At 37.2% G+C, this 19,649-nt stretch overlaps 1 protein-coding gene across 3 annotated transcripts in view; it reads right to left on the bottom strand.

Moving 5' to 3' along the window:
• The window catches only part of LOC122900961, a 58,043-nt gene that overhangs the window by 16,158 nt on the left and 22,236 nt on the right, over positions 1-19,649 (bottom strand). For all 3 annotated transcript variants that reach the window (XM_044240213.1, XM_044240212.1, XM_044240211.1), the window contains exons 2-7: positions 17,092-17,167; positions 14,649-14,780; positions 12,215-12,338; positions 6,017-6,077; positions 5,863-5,909; positions 5,390-5,465 (exon numbers count right to left, since the gene is read on the bottom strand). In XM_044240213.1, coding sequence (XP_044096148.1) covers positions 5,390-5,465; positions 5,863-5,909; positions 6,017-6,077; positions 12,215-12,338; positions 14,649-14,780; positions 17,092-17,167 — 516 coding nt within the window. The remainder of the gene's footprint in view (positions 1-5,389; positions 5,466-5,862; positions 5,910-6,016; positions 6,078-12,214; positions 12,339-14,648; positions 14,781-17,091; positions 17,168-19,649) is intronic.

The following is a 19,649-nucleotide window of genomic DNA, read 5'->3' on the forward strand; positions in this document are numbered from 1 at the left end:
AACACTATTCACAATAGCAAAAAGGTGGAAATGGGGGTGGAGGGATGGGTAAACTAAGTGATGGACATTTAGGAGCACACGTGATGTAATGAGCACTGGGTATTATATAAGACTGATGACCTCTACCTCTAAAACTAATAATACATTATATGTTAATTAATTGAATTAAAAAATAATTATCACAAAAAATAAATAAAAAGTGAGGTTTAAAAAAAGGTGGAGCTAAAATTAACAAGTCAGGAAATGACAGGTGTTGGCGAGGATGTGGAGAAAGGGGAACCCTCCTGCACTGTTGGCAGGAATGCAAGCTGGTGCAGCCACTAGAGAAGACAGTATGGAGGCTCCTCAAAAAATTCAAAATAGAGCCATACTACAACCCAGCAATTGCACTACTGGTATTTACCCCAAAGATACAAATGTAGTGATCTGAAGGGGCACCTGCACCCCAATGTTTATAAGTAGCCACATCCACAATAGCCAAACTATGGAAAGAGCCCAGATGTCCACAGAAAGATGAATGGATAAAGAAGATGTGGCATACATATACAATAGAACATTATGCAGCCATCAAAAAACTAAAATCTTGGCATTTGCAATGACGTGCATGGAACTAGAGGATATTAATGCTAAGTGAAATAAATCAATCAGAGAAAAACAATTATCATATGATCTCACTGATATATGGAATTTGAGAAATAAGGCAGAGGATCACAGGGGAAGAGAGGGAAAAAAATGAAACAAGAAGAAACCAGAGAGAGAGACAAACCATAAGAGATTCTTAATCTCAGAAAACAAACTGAGGGTTGCTAGAGTGGAGGGGGGTGGGAGGGATAGGGTGGCTGGGTGATGGACATTGGGGAAGGTATATGTTGTGGTAAGCAGTATGTATTGTGTAAGACTGATGAATCACCTGTACCTCTGAAACAAATAATACATTATATGTTAACAATAGTAAGACATAGATATTTTTTAAAGGTAGAAACAGCCCAAATGTCAACTAACAGATGAATAAACAGATTGTAGTATATATACAAAGGAACATTACTCAGCCATAAAAGGAAATGAAATACCAAAATATGCTATACATAGATGAATCTTAAAAACATGGTGCTAAGTGAAAGAAGTCAGATACCAAAGGTCTATTGTATGACTCCATTTACACTAATTATCCAGAAGAGGTAAACTCATAGACAGAGAACGCAGAATGGCAGCTGCCAGGAATTGGGGAAGGGGGTTAATGATAAGCAGCTACTTTATGGATATGGGGCTTCTTTTAGGGTGATGAAGATGTTTTTCATTCAATAAAGGTGTTGGTCATACAACATTATAAAAGTACTAAATGCCATGCAATCATTCATGTTAAATTGGTTAACTTCATGTTTATGAATCTCAACTCAAAAAAAAAAAAAAAAAGATAATGTGAGCCAGGTATTCAAGACATCTAGAAGGTTCAGGCACATACCAGGATAGTAACCTGGAGAAAGTAATAGTACAGCATATTCTTCATGTTATGACAAGACAATGTGCAGATGTATTTTGTTCCAGCAATAAGGAAGAAATAAAATTAACCCACAGCAAATGGGAACAGTTTAGAACACATTAGGAAGCGAAGCAATTTGTTTTTGTAAATATGGTTTTACTGGAACACAGCCTATTTGTTTATGTTGTCTATGGCTGTTTAAGGCTACCATGGCAGATATGTGACAGATGACATGGCCTGCAAGCCTACAGTATTTACTATTTGGCTCTTTAAGAAACATTCCCAGTTCTTAATAGAATGTACAATCTTTAGGGCCAAGCCAGGTTCACAATGAAGCAAAGACCCAAATGGAAAAGGCAAGGAAAGAATAACAAGCCCATAGTCATGGTGCCCTCTGTGAAGTTTCTGAAGTATTCAAAGCTTTATCTTTGAAGGGCAGAGTAGACAGTGATTAGGTGTTTGTGAACCTAATAAGAAATACAACAAGTGAGCACTCAGACCCACAATAATGAGGTATTTAGATGTAATCTAGTTGGCTATAAAAACTTTACTAAAACTTTGGAAGAAAGTTCACACTTTCTCCAAGTCTAAAATTCTCAGTAAATACAAACCTTTGAGAGGGTAGTATGTAGAATTTTCTGTGGGCCAGCTGAATTCTGGATAGTTAAAATGTAGAAGTTGATCGAGAAATATCTTCTTTTTATAAGTGACTAATCATAAGGAGAATTTTTTGTTTAAGAATTAGCAATTAGCTCAAAGGGAAGCAGAAAACTTTCAGATTTTGCTTTCATCTTCATTCATAAGAAACATCTTCAGAGTCTGAATTTATTCACAGGAATTTTGTAAGAAATTATACTTTCAGACTCTGAATTCAGTTAGTCTCTAAAAGCAAGGATATAAGTAAATAATATCTACTTTCCCTATTTGGTATATGAAAGACAGGTTTTTCAAAGCATTATCAGATCAAAGAATTTTCAGGAAAAAAGGTAAAGGTGGCAGCAAATTCTCTCCAATAAAATTCTCTCTAATCCACACTGCTTTCTCCTGATATGGATGTGCAGTTACAGTGCTGGGTTAAGGAGAGGGATGGACTACAAACAGGAAGGGACTTTGGATCTTTATTTCAATTTTAGAGCTTACAAAGTCTTCCCAAAAGTAACTTTCTCTTGCTTCGGTTCAGTCTGGGCACTGCTTAACATCTCGTTTTCGGGTTTTTTTGGTTTTTTTTTTTAAGATTTTATTTATTTAAGAGAGAATTAGAGAACGAGAGAGACAGAATGCATGAGAGGAGGGAGGGTCAGAGGGAGAAGCAGACTCCCCACCAAGCAGGGAGCCTGATGTGGGACTTGGTCCTGGGACTCCAGGATCATGATCTGAGTTGAAGGCAGTTGCTTAACCAACTGAGCCACCAAGGTTTCCACATCTCTTGTTTTTTTTTTTGTTTTTTGTTTTTTATTGCAACCAATAGTCTCTGGCTTAAATTTGTGTTATCCTAAAATCTTAAGGGCCAAGGATCTGGGAAGTAGGTCCTGGTCAGTTGGTGTTTTTATAAAATGGCAATGTTGCTGAGCCTTGTATTTGCAGATAATCTGCAAAGGACTTTAAAGCACAGAAACCAGATATTATTACTTAAATTCTGGAATGGTTAGGGTATCACATTTGTCGTGTGGTCATAGTAATGAGCAAACAGATCCTATAGTTTCCTACTGATTTTCATCCTCTTTCCATTTCTTGCCAAATTTCTCTAATGAGTGGGCTCTAACTGCCCATTTTCTTACCTTAGCATTTTCTCTCCAGTTAATTTTCTTTAATCTGTCTAGTTTAACAAACATCAGCAATAACGCAGTGTTAAATAATTTTAATTCATTGCTAAACTTAACATAGTTTGACTATGATACTTATCAGCTCAGGAAGGGAAGCTGTTGAAAATTCTCCAAATTGGGAATTACCATACTGGCAGAATGGAAAGTCAACAGAATGAATGAATCTAGGCTCCTGGTAAGGACACTGAAGATGGCTGACAACAGGGTCCAAGCTGGATAGGGTCAAATGTCAAACCTAATCACATGGATTGCTCTCTGTCTTCCTTCAGGGCTTTAGTCACACGTCACCTTTTTAGTGAGGCTTTCCTTGGTGATCCTTCCAAATCTCAACCTTCCCCATCATCTCAACATCCTCTATTCCCCTTTCCAGGTTTACTGTCTTCCACAGTAATTAACTCTGAATCACAAACTACGTATTTTACTTATTTAAATTGTTTATTGTTTGCCTCCAACTAGAATGTAAGCCCTATATTTTAGTCTGTTCTGTTAGCTGCTATATCATCAGCATCTAGAATGGTGCCTAGAATATATCAGATTATTTGATAAACATTTATTGAATTACTAAATTTCACTCTCAAAGGGAATAAACAAGCAAGCTGTATCCTGGCCCATCTTAAATTTTTTTGTCCGAGTAACTTGCTTGATGCAGTTTTTTAAAAAAGATTTTATTTATTTGAGACAAAGAGAGAGAGAAAGAACATGAGCTGGGGTGGAAGAGGCAGAGGAAATGGGAAAAGCAGACTCCCCACTAAGCATGGAGCCTGATACAGGGCTCGATCCTGGGACCCCAAGATCATGACCTGAGCCAAAGGCAGATGCTTAACCAACTGAGCCACACAGGTGTCCCTGCTTGACGTGGTTTTTTTTCTTTGTTTGTTTGTTTTAAGTAGACTCTGCCCAATGTGGGGCCTAAACTCACGACCCCAAGATCAAGCCCAGAGCTGAGATCAAAAGTCAGATGCTTATTGACTGAGCCACCCACGTGTTCTGCTTGATGTAGTTTTTAAATAAAGTGGGCACAGGATTTCTTGCCAAAGAAAAAATGCTCCTCTATGACGATACATAGTCTTAGTATCGCAAATCAGTATACATCTCAAGAAGCAACTGCATATTACTATTAAAATAAACTGCTATTTCTATTTTTTCTAAGAGTCCCTTCTTTATTTATTTGAGAGAGAGCGAGAGTGTGAGTGCACATTAGGCAGGGAGGGGCAGAGGAAGAAGAAGAGAGAAACCAGCAGACTCCACACTCAGCACAGAGCCCCACATGAAGCTCTATCTCATGACCCTGAGATCACGACCTCAGCTGAAACTAAGAGTTGAGCTCTGGTGTCCCTGAGTTGCTATTTCTAAAAGGCAATCTCAAACTATTATAATAGAGGATGATCAAAAGTTCTGTCAAGGAAGTCAAATCATTTACTTACTAAAGGGTATATATTTCAGTTTACTCAGGTTGGCAGTCCACGAATTACTTAGTCAATTTATATGATTTAGCACACTGGTTCCCAATTATGAGGAGATTTAAAAATCAAGTTTCTGACATTTCTCTCCCTAAACACCACACCAAACCTACTAAATTAGTAGCTTATATGGGGGGCCCTAGGACTCTGTCTCTTTAAAACATATTCCACCTATATCTACTATATTGCCAAATCAAAAACTACCATTTTAGGAGAGGCATCTCAATGTTCCTCTGATATGGTAAGGGTGACTGACTGATAATACCTGTATACTTAAAGCTTTTCCAGTTCAAAATAATTTCGTCCATGCCCTATGATGCTAAATTTAGGAGATGACGAAGTCTAAATTTTTTGACAGGGTAACAATAGTGGATTTTAATTAACTGTGATCAACATTCTTTAAAAGTTTCCTAAAACTTCTGAATATATTTAACACAAAAATCAGTTATAGCCAGCAGAGTGTCCTAATGATATATATATTTGTTTTCTTTTGGTTTTTATATTTAACAGTATGAATTATAACAAATGTTTTTAATTTAAGAAACCTACAAAGGATAAGAAAGAAATCTACTAAAGGAATAAGATCCTTGGATAAGATACAACTCACAGTCCAGTTTAAAATTTACCTTCTCATGGGTCGAGTTTTGAGATCCTTTAAGTACACACATCCATCTATTCGATGACCACGGGCCTCACCAAAAGCTAAGAATAATCAATGAAGGATTAATGTTGGTCAAATAAAATTAATGAGGTAAATTTTGTGACAAGATCCTTGGATTTTGTTCACCAACTAACAGATTATATAAAAAAATGATTTATTGTGGTAGCAGTGATGAGATCCTAAAAATTTTTATTTTATATAAAAACATCACAACCTTAATTTTTAATGTTCCCGTGTTTTCTTTTTTCATTTTTTAAAATAAATGGCTATACGAAAAATCTAGTTAAAAATGTATTAAGTTGAAAAGGTATTAACAGAAAGGCAATAACTAAATAAAAAAGAAATAAATCATTATTTTCTATATTTTAATTCATTTAAATGGCACTAGATATTTTCATAACATTGGTCCTTGCTTTTAGCTAAACTTTCTAAAAATACCTTGAATTGCTGTATCTGGATCCCAGCCTTCAACATCGATAAGGTACCTGAATTAAAAATATCATTTTAATTTTACAATATAGGTAAGGCTGAACTTTAAAATTTTCTTCTCAAGAAGACAGACTTGAAAATTTAGCACCTATATCATTCTTACCTACATATAAGGTATCCTGTTCTGTTAATTCCATTGGTACAATGAACTCCAATGAGTTTATCTATAAAATGTGAAGAAATATTAAAAAGTATGAAAAAATTTAAGATGAGAAAAGTATGACATGTTTTATAAGTAATTTATAATTTTTATAAAAATTCTACCACTAGAATTCTTAGTCATTAAATTTAAATCTAGTATGTTAAAAGGACACTATCAAAGATACAGAAAAGAAACAGGCTTTCTATGTTGACCCTACTGTATCAAAAGGTGAATTTTTAAGGATGACCATACGAAGAACAAAGTTTGTGTCATGATCATGAATAACATGCTTCAAACATTATTCAGAAAGAAATAATTTTAAACTTACTTCTTTGATCTTAATTCCCTCTGCATTCAGTGAAATGTACTAATACTTTCTGGTTAATATAAACACCTATAACAACATTTCTCCTTTAAGGCACATTATTTAAAACCACAGTTGAAGAATTAGAAGTAAGAGGAATCTACTGATCTTTGTGGATGGGCCAGGAACCTTTTTTTGCATGGTGGAAATGACCTAGCTTAAAAAATTTCCCTATAGTGAGGTTAAAGTTTGAGTACTTCCTTAGAGAAGATGAATTTGAGAGCCATATTCATCTTCCGGGTATCAATTCTGAGGAAATTTTTCAGTAAGATTCATGCTCTAGATGTTTTCTCTTTACTTGTATTCATTCACCTTTCCTAGCCTGCCAATTGCCAGAACTTCTCAAAAGAGCTGATCTGGCACCTTTCTTCAGGACCATGTGTAAAGAAAGATTCAGGAAGCATTCATTTAGTGTTTGTTAGGACATTTTTTTCAACTGGCACTGAATTTTCAACTGGCACCCACATATCCAAGTCTTCAAATTATTTTCAAATACTATAAATTTGGGGGTGAACATATTTAGAATCAATTTATGGTAAGAAATTTTAGAAACCTATTTTCATTATTTTGTGGTCTGAATGAAATGGAATTCATTTTTGTAAAAATAACAGAACGGATTTATGGCCTTTTTATATGAAGAATGATCATTATCTGAAATATTTTTCTCAATACGTACATATTTTTTTCAAACATCTCCATGTGGCTTTATACACACACAGACACACACATACACAAGGGCGAGGTTTTCATTTGAGCAATGATAGCTCAGGTAATTCCAGCTGAATCTATCTGGCACCTCAATGAGTTCGGAGTCTAGTATGGGAAGAGCCATAAGTAAACAAAGCATTTGCCATAATACATGATGAATGCATACCAACGTGTTATGTGAGTACATAAGAAAGAGCCCTTAAATTTGCACTGGGACAGAGGTTTCAGAGGTAGTTTGAAAGAAACACTGAGATAATCCTGAGAAATGAGAGGAAGTTCACCAAGAACAAGATGGAAAACATTTCAATAAAGGAGTTGAGTGTACAAACACTAGGAGGATAGATAGCACTTGTGTGGGAAATAGACATGTGAGACATATGGGAAACAAATATAAGAGGCTTTTAGAGGGGCACCTGACTGGCTCAGTCAGAAGAGTGTGCAACTCTTGATTTCGGGGTCATGAGCACGAGCCCCATCCTGTGCAGCAATTACTGAAAAAATAAATAAACTTATATAGAAAAGAGGTTTTCAGAAAGGATGCCAAGAATCAGGTAATGAAGCATCATGTTAAGGAATCTGGTGCTTATTAGATGGGATACCACTGAAGGATTTTAAGCAAGAAAATGACATAATCAGATGTGCATTTTATTTCTTTTATTTATTCATTTGAGAGAGACACAGAGAGAAAGATCACAGGGAGGAAGGCTGCAGAGGAAGAGGGAGAAGCAGGCTGCCGCATGAGCAGGGAAGCCAATGCGGGCCTCAATCCCAGGACCTCAAGATCATGACCTTAGCTGAAGGCAGTTGCTTAACCGAGCCACCCATGTGCCCCAGATATGCATTTTAGACAGATAAATTTGTGGAAGTCTGGAGGAATGACTGGTGGAAGGAGAGACAAGAAATCTATGCAGGAGACCATCAAAATAACCCAGATCAGAGAGGGCAAGAGTAGATCTGGGGAGAGAGGGGCAGGAGAAGGAAGACTAAGAGTTCAGTTTTTGATGTGTTCAGTTTATTGGTGCCAGATGAACCCTGAACACTGACATGGAATTCAGGAGAAAGGTTTGAGCTAGAGATACAGATTTAGGGGGCCAAAGTTAAAAATAAGAAAAGATGAGACAAAGTGAAGTGAGAAGACTTTTTTTTTTTTTTTTTTAACCAAACCATTGTATTGAGGGGATTAGGGAAGGAGTGGAAGGACTGGGAGGACAATGAGATCTGACATCCAGGATCTCCCCAGCTTTGCAGTTGCCAAAAGCAGGACAGATTCTTAAGAAGAGTAGGCATCAAGGATTTGAGCAGGACAAAAGGCAGGGAGGAAGCAGGGAAGGGGGATTATTAGTAAAGAAAAGAAAACTTTAAAAAAATATTAGCTAGAAAACTGAAAAACACTTAGGTAGGAAAAAACTGAGGAAAACAGTATCATAGAAGCCAAAAGGAAAATTTTAAGGAAGGAATGAACATCAGAGGTTAAGCTTACAGAAATTTAAGCAACATAGGGATAGAAAACTATTCTTTGAATTTCTACAATCTTCCAATTGAACTGTAATTAGAGAGCTGTAGAAATCAGATTATGGGTGGTCAGTAAGAATCTCTTTAGTGAACAGTAATGGAATGGGCCCAATGAACAGGGACAACTCTTCCAAAAGTGTAATCAGCAGAGGAGGGAAACAGAGCATGAAAGAAAGAATTAAGGTTGCAAGAGGGAAAAGAGAGGATTATTTTAAGACATAGGAGAGACCCATGCTTGTTTATATGTTGGTATTACAGAGTTGAGAATAAATAAAGAAAATGTCCTGAAGAAGGCAGGATTGGAGGAGAGGTAGAGGTCTGGTCTGCTTCTCTTAGGAAAGCAGAAGAAAGAATGAATATGCGAGTATGGATACAGGTGAAAGTAAGAAAGAGACCTCTGTTTTTCTTGAGAAGTAGGGAGCTATGCTATGAGCTGAGGAAGGAATGTGTTGTAGGCAAGATTCAGAAGCAGATGAGTGAATTGGTTGGGGATAGGGAGAGGACTGCCAAGCAGCAGTAAGAACCCAACTGAAATTCTTAACCAACAACCCACGGTGGCACCCAGGTAACACTGTGGAGGTATTCTCTCTAACATGCAAGAGAAGAGATGTTGGATTAAACTAGGGATGAGTATTTTTGCATTGGAATTTAGAAAGTATTTCTTAAAGATCTGCTAGTGACTAACTTTTGGAATAAAGATAAAAAAGGGATATGTGTTGTTAAAAAGGAGAGAGCAGGCCCAAGCTGGAATCACTTAACTAAAACCCACCAAGCCTTAATACCTAACCTAAGTGTAGCTTCAGCTTCTCCCAGAAATATGACTTTTAACCAGCCAACTTGGAATTTCCTGGGCAGCACAAGGAGATAATCTAATAGACCCTTTGCGTTCCCCATAGGAGGGTGGCCTTAACCTAAAACAATGTGTTCTTTACCAATAATTTCCTCTCTGCCTTTAAAAATCTTTTCTTTTCTGGATGGAAATTTGCTAGATGGGATGCTGCCCATTTCATGAATCATTGAATAAAACCAATTTGATCTTTAATTTACTCAGCTGAATTTTTGTTATGTAATAGTATCTTTTCAGTCTATATAGGAAGTCATCTTTCTACAGATTTTTTTTCTCCACTTGGTTTTTAAAATCAAGAACTTAAGATCATATCCATGTTCTAGTACCCAACGCATCACAAACTTTTGGTATCATAGACTAAAATGTAACTTTATTCTGCTCAGTAGTATCTAGTAGGAACAATGTTATGATTCACTAAGTCTGTTTTCCCAAGATAAACAGTTTAACTAACAGCAATTAGCCCCTCTCCCCTCTGCCTAGTCTTTGGGGGAAAATAAGCTTATGAAGCTATTTTTTGATTTCCTGGGACAGATACAATAAAAAGTAAAACCTATAGATTCAGAATAAGGCTGCTGTGGGCTGCTGGCATTGTAACCACTGTAATCACCCTGAAACCATGAAACCAATTCTACTTCTCAGACTCTAACTGAACAGATGGTTAAAGAGGAGCCATTAGCAATACATCAGAAATAAGCCACTTTCCAAGAAGTCGGCCTTGTCACCTGAAATTCTTCCCTAAGTCCAGGAAACTAGGCAGGCAGTACCAATCTCATCCTTTTCTTTCTGTTCATTTACCCCAAAAATGGGTTCCTTGTCCTTTTTATATTTCTGGGTATAAAAAAATTGTTTAATTCAGGAGACTTATGCAGGAAAGTAAAGGAAAATTGATTTTTATTGTAATTACTTAGCTCAGGTACAGGAAAAGGACAATGAGAAAAGAGAAGTTAAGAAAACTAAAAAGGAAAACAGAATTGATTTTGTCAGCCAGTGGGGCAGGGAGGGTAAGAGCCATAACAAAAAACCCTGGAAGACTAATAGGCAGGGAGAGAAAGGAAGGCGTCCAGAGATCATTAGATCTAGTGAGAGTAAGAGAACGAGAAATCTGAAGAGTGTAGATGTCATTAGAGAAATCTATTCTATAGACATGCTATCCATAAGCAGTATTTATTAGCCACTGTCCTAGGTATAGTCTAGTTTACAAATTTTTAAGTTTAGTAGCTCTTATAACCCAAACAGGAAATCACTAGAGTGAAGATGCTCATGTGGTCAGATCACCTCAGATCACCTCTGAGGTCTTCCAGTCTAAGGGAAGCCTTTACCAGAGGTAAAGGTAAGTCATTGACCACTAAGCATTAAGAACACCTGGATAACACTTCGTTTTGTTTTTTTTTTTTTTAAAGATTTTATTTATTTATTTGACAGAGAGAAATCACAAGTAGGCAGAGGCAGGCAGAGAGAGAGAGAGGGAAGCAGGCTCCCTGCTGAGCAGAGAGCCCAATGTGGGACTCGATCCCAGGACTCCGAGATCATGACCTGAGCCGAAGGTAGCGGCTTAACCCACTGAGCCACCCAGGCGCCCAACACTTCGTTTTTTAAAGCAGCCTTTTAAAACTATAAAATACATGTCCATTATAAAAAACAACACCTAAAACACAGGAAGTACAAATATGAAGACAAAAATCACAATCAGATATCACTATTAACACTGTGATGTTTATCTGAGTGTTTACTCATATTTATTATTTATAAATATAATTATGTAGTGACACTGTCATTTAAAAATACCTCACAAGCATTTTGCCAAATCACTGAATACTTCTCTTTTACTTGGTTTTTAACAACTGCCTATTATTCCATATGTGTGTAAACTATAATTTAATCAACTTCATGTTTTGTGATCCTTTAGGGTCCTTCCAAGATAACAATATTTTAAACGTATCAGTGAATATTCTTGTTCACATGTTTATATAGACTTCTATTTATAGAATAAATTTATTATTCTGTTACTTACAATTCTATTATTTATTATTAAAATTTATTTATCCTCCAAAATACATTCATGGAGTTAAAAAGGTTTACATAAGACTTTATCTTTCTTTTCTGTATGAAGCCAAACTGTACATCAAAAAGACTAAGATGTACCTTCCTTTATGCTACGTATTTTTTTTAAGGTTATTTATTTATTTATTTGACAGAGAGAGACACAGTGGGAGAGAGAACAGAAGCAGGGGGAACAGGAGAGGGAGAAGCAGGCTTGCCACTGGGCAAGGAGTCTGATACAGGACTTGATCCTAGAACCCTGAGATCTTAACCTGAGCTGAAGGCAGACATTTAATGACTAGCCACCCTGGCGCGCTGATGCTACATATTCTTTCAAAAGTTATTTCTAAGTCAATTTTAAAATACCGAGTTATATTTTTGTCTGTCCTGGGCTGTCAGCATTTAAGAAATGCTGTAGGAAATCCATCTGTAAAGCAAAGAATCATCCCTCAATGTACCTTTTCTGTATGCTTTACTTTCTTCAAGCCAAGTTTATTTTTAAGTGAGAGGCATGCACAGATTATAACCTAAAGAAAATCTTTGATAATGTCCTTTTAACTAGAAGTATTTAAGTGAAATATGTATATTATATCATCTTTAAGTGATCTACAATAATTAGATTAAATGTTAAAATAACATTTGTTAATTAAATAGAAACATTTTGATTACATTAAAGGTTATTAATTACCATTTTCTGCATTTTCCCACAGGAACTTTCTGACCCACTTTTTGAACTGCAGAATAGTAGCATTGTCAGGGACTTCGAGTCCAACAGTATAAAGTTTTTTATAATGAATGCTTTTAGGTAAATCCTAGAAACAAAGGAAAATAGAATGCAACAATTATGTCATTAAAAAAACATATTCTTCAACCTAATGAAACTTACCATTCAGTATTTTTTAGATCAGGTACAATGATTATACTGAAGGCACACTTCAGATCAATTTGTGCAGAACTCTTTTGTTTTTTATTAAAGATTTTATTTATTTATTCTCAGAGAGAAAGAAAGAGATAGTGAGCATTGTGTAGAAGTGGAGGCAGGGGCAGAGGGAGAAAGAGACTCTCAAGTAGACTCCCTGCTAAGCATGGAGCCTGACATAGGGCTTAAGCTCATGACCCTGAGATCCAAGAGTCAGATGCTTAACGGACTGAGCCATCTATGTGCCCCTATTTGTGTGGAACTCTTTTGTAGTCTACATAAAAAGAGGCTATAAAATAAGCCTAATTCCTAGAGGCCAATGATAAGGATTCAAGTGATGAAGCAGGCAAAGTGTCAACCTAATATACTAGCTTGAAGTATTAACTCCAGGGGCACCTAGGTGGCTCAGATAGTTAGGCATCTGCCTTTGGCTCACTTCATGATCTCCACGTCCTGGGATTGAGCCCCACATTGGGCTCCCAGCTCAGTGGGGAGTCTGCTTCTTCCTCTCCCTCTGCTTCTCCCCCTGCATGTGCTCTCTCTTTCAAATGAATAAATAAAAGATCTTAAAAAAGATAAAGTGTTAACTCCATACTTGGTGTTACAATTCTAGATATCAGCTTAGGTTATGTAGTAAGTCTATTTTAATATTTTCCTGACTCATTCTTAAGTTTGCAAGGGAGTCTAAAGTGGAGACCCTAAAAAGGGAAGGGCTAATTTAATCATTTAAGTAAAATCAATTCATCAATTAAGTAAAATCAATTCATCAACTAACAATATTCATTTAAAGAATATCAAGGTGATGAGTATAAATGCTTATGGTCAGATCCTAGGAGAAGGTAATAGTTTTGGAAAAATAAGAATAATGACCTTTGAACAGTTATATGCCAAAAAATATGCATAACAGTCCAGCAGAAGCTGTAAATGTTAGGCCTTGAAGAATAGGTAGAGTTTTGGACAGGGAGAGAGAGGAAAAAATTCCAAGTTTCTGGAATGACTTAAGACGCAGAATCAAGAATGTTCATGAGAGAGTGAAGAGATGGTTTGTTGTGAAACAGAGAAGAGCTTGATGAGAAGGGGGTGAGATTAAATTGGGCCTTGAAAAACAGAGAGAAGAGTTTAGATGTGATACATTCAAACAGTGGGGAGGGCAGAGAGACCTGATCTTTTTTTTTTTTTTTTTTTTTTTTTTTTAGGAAAAACCCGGAATGGGCATGAAAATTATGTTTAGGCACAACTAGTCAAAGATATATAAAAAAGGCTAGCTGTTGAATAATAAGGTAAAAGATCTGGAGAAAATGAGACACATTTTAGAAGGAAAAAATCTACAGGGTTTGAAGACAGAGGACTCAAATGATTTGAACCCAGTACGCTCAGTAATGGTGCTTTCAGGTGAAACAGGGCAGCTGAAGAGATTGCAAATTTGTATTTTGGGGAAGGAGTGGTATGGAAGTAAAGAAATGATGGTGTGTTACATGTACGTTGAAGATATCAAAGACTATATGTCACCTAATCAGGGCAGGAATGACAGATGACATCTTTGATGGCACCAATCCAATCAAATAGCAAGGCTCAAAAGTTATTTTCCTCTATAACAAAGTTTTAAAATTCTCTTGCTCTCCACAGCCCTTAGCTAAGTCATGTCACTAAGACTTGGGACAGGGAGGGGAGCACTGGAGGATGATGAGGCCTAGTGGATCCTAATCTCCTGCTTCAGCCAGCACAATTCCCTATTTATCTGCTTTTTATAACAGGCTTTAGATCAAGATTTAATTGAAATGATTTTGCTGCAAAAAAAAAGTTCAAAAAACACTGTTGTACAATAATACGTATCTCATGTTTTTTCTTTCATCTTTTTTCTGTTGCTTTCTTTTCCACCATGCTACTCTTTCCCTCGGTTTCCTTGTTCCCTTTTGTGCTTTTCCTTTTTTATTTCTATGTACACTCAATTTACTCTATATATTTGTTCTCTTAGAAGAAAAATATTTCATTTTTTTCCTCTCTGCATAATCCATGATTTTAGAAAAAAAAGGTACTATATGATTATGTGAAGGATTAAGAAGATCTCTAATAAATTCCACATGGGAAATTCTGAAATTTGTATTAAAATAACCATAGAGTTGCTTTCTTTAAAATGCAATATTAAAAAATCTTTTCCATTTCAAGATGTATCTATGATAACCAAACACATCTGTAACTTTACCTTAACTTCATAATATCTTGTGGTGTATGTTAGATCGATAATTAATCCAAGTTCCACATTTAGTGCTTTTATTGCACTTATCAAATCTTTTGGTGTAAACTTCTGGGTTGGAGTAAGTCTCTGATTAACTGCCTATAATGAAAAATGAACAGTAAGGTTATGAAATACAGATAAAATATACCTAACATAAAATAAACAAGGAAGAGAAAAAACATAAGAAGACAAAAAGAATCAGTGAAAACTGTCATAGCTTTAAGAACACTGGCAAATCTCATAATGAACTGGAGCTGTGAGAAGAGCCTAAACATATTTACATCATCTGCTTCAGTGATTTTATATATGTCTTTGTCACCAAGGACTCAGAACAATTTAAAAAGGGACTATCCTGCTTGGATCCACTGGAGTTTTCTTACACCAAATTCAGTTTAAAATAAAGTTATTAACCATGAGTGAAAAATAGTTTTGTAGTAGAGTTCTCATTTGAACTGAGGCTTTGAAAAGTTAAATTACTTGCCCAACATCAAAGGCTAGATGGCAGTTAAGAATTTAACCCAGAAAATTTTACTTTTATCCAGCTCATGATACCAGTCTGACTCATTTGATTAAATGTTCACTTTTCTCCCAGATATGAAGGTTCTTAGTTTCCATATTTACATAAAGTAGAGTGAGAATTAGTTTTGGTCAACATTTACAGATGTTACCAGCATTCTTCTGGTGTATTTGTTATTGCTCTCAGTGGTATGTGCTGATGGTATAACAGATTTTATTTTTTTAATATATGATTAATAAGAAAAAAATCAGTTAACATAAGGCACTACAAAGCCGAATATAAATAAGTTTTTAAAAGTTTAAGTTTAAAAAATTAATTCAACTTGGGAATAAAAAGAAATGAACTGTATGCTACATGAATGAATCTTGAAACATGCTAAATGAAACTAGCTAGTCACAAAAGGTCACAGACTTTATGATTCTATTAAATGAAATGTCCAGAACAGGTAAACCTACACAGAAAGTAGATTAATGGCTGCCAGGGGCCGAGGGAGGGGAAGTGGGGAGTGGCTACTAATGAGTACAGGGTTTCTTTTTGAGGGGATGAAAATGATCTGAAATTAGTGTCATTGATTACACAATTCTATGACTATATTAAAAACCACTAAGTTAGATACTTTAAAAAGGTGAATTTTATGGTACATGTATTAAAGTATTAATTATATTAAATATATTTAAAAGGTAACTTAAAATTATTTCTCAATATATTAAAAAAGTAACTAAAAGACCTGTGAAAGGGGAAAATCTGAGTTAAATTAGGAGGCCAGTATAAAACATTCTGAACTGAGTGCTCACACATTCCGAACGTCAGAGCAAGTAGGAGAAACTACAGCTGCCACAGATCTGAGGCCATGTAAAATATGGCATGGGTTTTAGTATCTTTTGATTTTTTTAGGAAATTCTATGCAAAGGATTTCACAAATTAGTAAAGGAATGCTGATTTTTTTCGTGGGGGGTGGTTTACTCGAAAGTTATCCATCTTTATTTTTGGATTATAACTTTTAAGTAGATCAAAATATAAAAAGCAAAAATAACATTGGGGGGTGCCTGGGTGGCTTAGTGGGTTAAAGCCTCTGCCTTCGGCTCAGGTCATGATCCCAGGGTCCTGGGACTGAGTCCCGCATTGGGCTCTCTGCTCTGCAGGGAGCTTGCTTCCTCCTCCTCTCTCTCTCTGCCTGCCTCTCTGCCTACTTGTGATTTCTGTCTGTCAAATAAATAAATAAAATCTTTAAAAAAAAATAACATTAGGATTCAAGATATTTTCTCTCAAAAAGGTATTTAATCTTGTTAAGTGCTTTCAATAAAGCAAGTTGAACCCTTAAAAATTTAATTCAACTTGGCAACAGAAAGAAATGAGGTATGATACACACTAACATGGGTAAGCCTTGAAAACATTATGCTGAAGAAGCTAGTCACAGATATTATCATTCCATCCACAGGAAATGTCCAGAACAGTCAAATCTATGAAGACAGAAAGGAGACTAGTGGTTGTCTAGGGGGCAGGGGGTGGGAATGAGGGAGAAAGGGAAGGGACTGCTACTATGCATCTGGGAGGAAGTAAGGGTGATGAAAATGTTTGAAACTTGTAGTGACAGCTGCCCAACTCCATGAACATATTAAAAACCACTGTGTACTTTAAATAGGTGAATATCAATAGGTGAATTACATACCAATAAAGCCGTTATTAAAAAATTAGTCCAAAACTACTCCCTTACACTAGCATGAACAACTGATAATTACATGTATGAAAAATTAACTGTTCCTTCCATAATGTCAAACATTTGCAGGAAATTTCACATATTTTTATTTTTAAAAAAAGCATAACATTAAGTAAACATGGATCACATTAGTCCCAATTCTCCTTATAAGATAGATGAGGAAATAATATACATACTCCCTTTAAAGGAACTTTAAAAGCAATAAATCGTGTTCCAGGTAGAGGATGTCCAATTGGCGTCACAGTCCTCCACCTGCAATGAAAATAAACAACTAAATTATAATACAAATATTTTAATGACTCAAGATGGTAAATAAAGAGACTATTTTTTTAAATAAATAGAGCTTCACTTGTCGGTTAGTTGCTTTTTGAGTGTTATCATGCATGAATTTTAATTTACTGCTTCCTTCCTAAAAAAACACAAAAACAATGGAAGGTTTTACATAGGTATGGCACTTCTACTGTAAATAAGGCAGCATTCATTCCTGATAAACTTCCAATGCCCAAAATGATATTGTCTTTGTTTTTCTTGGGCAACAGTAAGAGAAGGAAAATAGTTTGTGAATTTTGCATCACTGTCACTGATTATATATTAAGTAAAAAGCGGTAAAAGGTATTAAATGTGGGAATAATAAAAGTAAAATATGAAAACCTACAGTGTTTTTTTAAAAAGATTTTATATATTTATTAGACGGAGGGATAGAGATAGAATGCACAAGTAGACATAGATTTATCTATGAGGACTTTTTATGAATAACAAAGGGAAATTTGGTATTAAAAATAACACCTAGTCATATAATTATTCCCAAGTTATTTTTGATAAATCCCAATTATAACACATGAAGATTTCTTAAAACGAGGATTTTAATTCCCTGCTTACTTCTCCAGCTTCATTTCTGTACCATCCTTTCCTTCCCCAGGCTCTGGCTGCACACACTGTTTCCTTTCCTTAGTCCTTGCAATGTTCCATACTATTCCTTCTCCCATTTCACTCCTTTAGTCATCCTCAGCTTGCAGCTCCAGTATTAGTTCTCAGGAACGTCTCTGTTATCACCCATTCCCATTAGACATACCCTTCACCTTCCTTCCTGGCACTTAACAGTTTGTAACTATACACATGATTATGTGATTTTTTGGGGGGGAGGGGCAAATCATGGTTTCTCTATTCATCATAAACTGTGAGATTGACCATGTCTGTCTTTCCTCACAGTACAATGCCCGCCACACCAGATACTCCATAAATATTAAATAAATGTTGAATAAGTTTAGTTTCATAAAATCACTATTTAACGTACTGATTATACATGATTAACAGCTGACTTGTCATTAAGAATAATGAAGGTCAGAGGGGGGACAAGATGGCGGGGTACTAGGAAGAGGCGTCTTTTCAGCTGGTACCCCAAAGTGAGCTGATTACCTACCAAAGAACTCTGATCACCCATGAAATCAGCCTGAGATCAGAATTATACACGTCTGGATCTCTACAGGGGCAGAAGACGCCAGTGAGCAGGTAAAGCGGAATGGGAACAGCGGACTGATATCGGAAGATAAACAAAAGGGGGAGGGAGCCACCAGAGGCGACCGGTGCAAAAGTAATACCCCGATACGAGCGAGAGTGCCCTGCGTCTGGGGACCAGCATTAACTCGGAGACTGGTTGAAAGCACTCCAAAAGAGCAAAGGATCGCAGGGGCAAACTGTGGGAATCGGGGCGGCTAGGGACAGGGGCTTGAGTCCCCGGTCCCAGACGGCCTCCCCGGCGCGGAGGCAGAGAGAGTGCGGCGGAGAAACCGGCTCCTGGTCCCTAAGCCGCCAGCGTGCCCCAGAGCGCGGGGTTCCGGCTCCTGTGAGGGGATGGGAGCCGGTCTGCAGAACGCGCGCTAGCCCTACCACAAAGCTTGAGATGCGCGTGCACGTCGCTCCAGCTCTCCTGGGTTTCTAAGGCCCTGGGGCGCTTCTTGACCCGGGCCATTGTTTCAAAGTCTAAGCCTCGCGCCCGCGAAACTCTTCCCCGGACAGAGGCGCGCAAAAGCCCAGCCTGCGGCTTACGGACCAGCGCCCCGTTCTCAGTGCCCCAGACGCGCGCCCGACCCACAGCCGCCTCTGAAAAGAGGTGCGCGCAAGCCGGGCACTCCCAGCCCCGGCCAGCGGCAAAATCTCAGTGAGCGATCGCTGCTTGGAACCTCTCTGGCGGTCAGGAGCTCCCAGACAGCCGCCACTGCCTTGGCTTTGGGGACGAGCAAAAGATCCTGCGCCCCCAGGGTCTTTAACTTGGAACCTGCACTGCCAGCATCCAAGGGGGAATTTATTCAGCTTCTGCACCCAGACTGAGGCTTCTGAGACGGAGATCAGGAAGTGTTCCAGGGTGCACCTTGACTGCACCAGAGTTGATACATCCAGCTACATCTGTTCAGTCTTCTCCCACCAAAATGACTAGGAGGAGGAATGCCCAACAGAAGAAAAATACAGAGGATGGACCTTCCGCAACAGAGCGAACGGCTATCAACATAGACAATATGTCGGAAAGAGAATTCAGGCTAACAATTATCCAGGCAATAGCTAGGTTGGAGAAAGCCATGGATGACCAAACAGAATTGATTAGAGCCGAACTGAAAGCGACCAGACAGGATGTTCACAATGTTAGGGCAGAGCTTAAAGCTACCAGGGAGGAGGTCCACAATGCTCTCAATGAGTTCCAATCCAATCTAAACTCTCTCAAAGCTAGGGTAACTGAGAC

The sequence above is a fragment of the Neovison vison genome, chromosome 2 (genome assembly GCF_020171115.1).
Source record: "Neovison vison isolate M4711 chromosome 2, ASM_NN_V1, whole genome shotgun sequence".
Taxonomy (NCBI): domain Eukaryota; kingdom Metazoa; phylum Chordata; class Mammalia; order Carnivora; family Mustelidae; genus Neogale; species Neogale vison.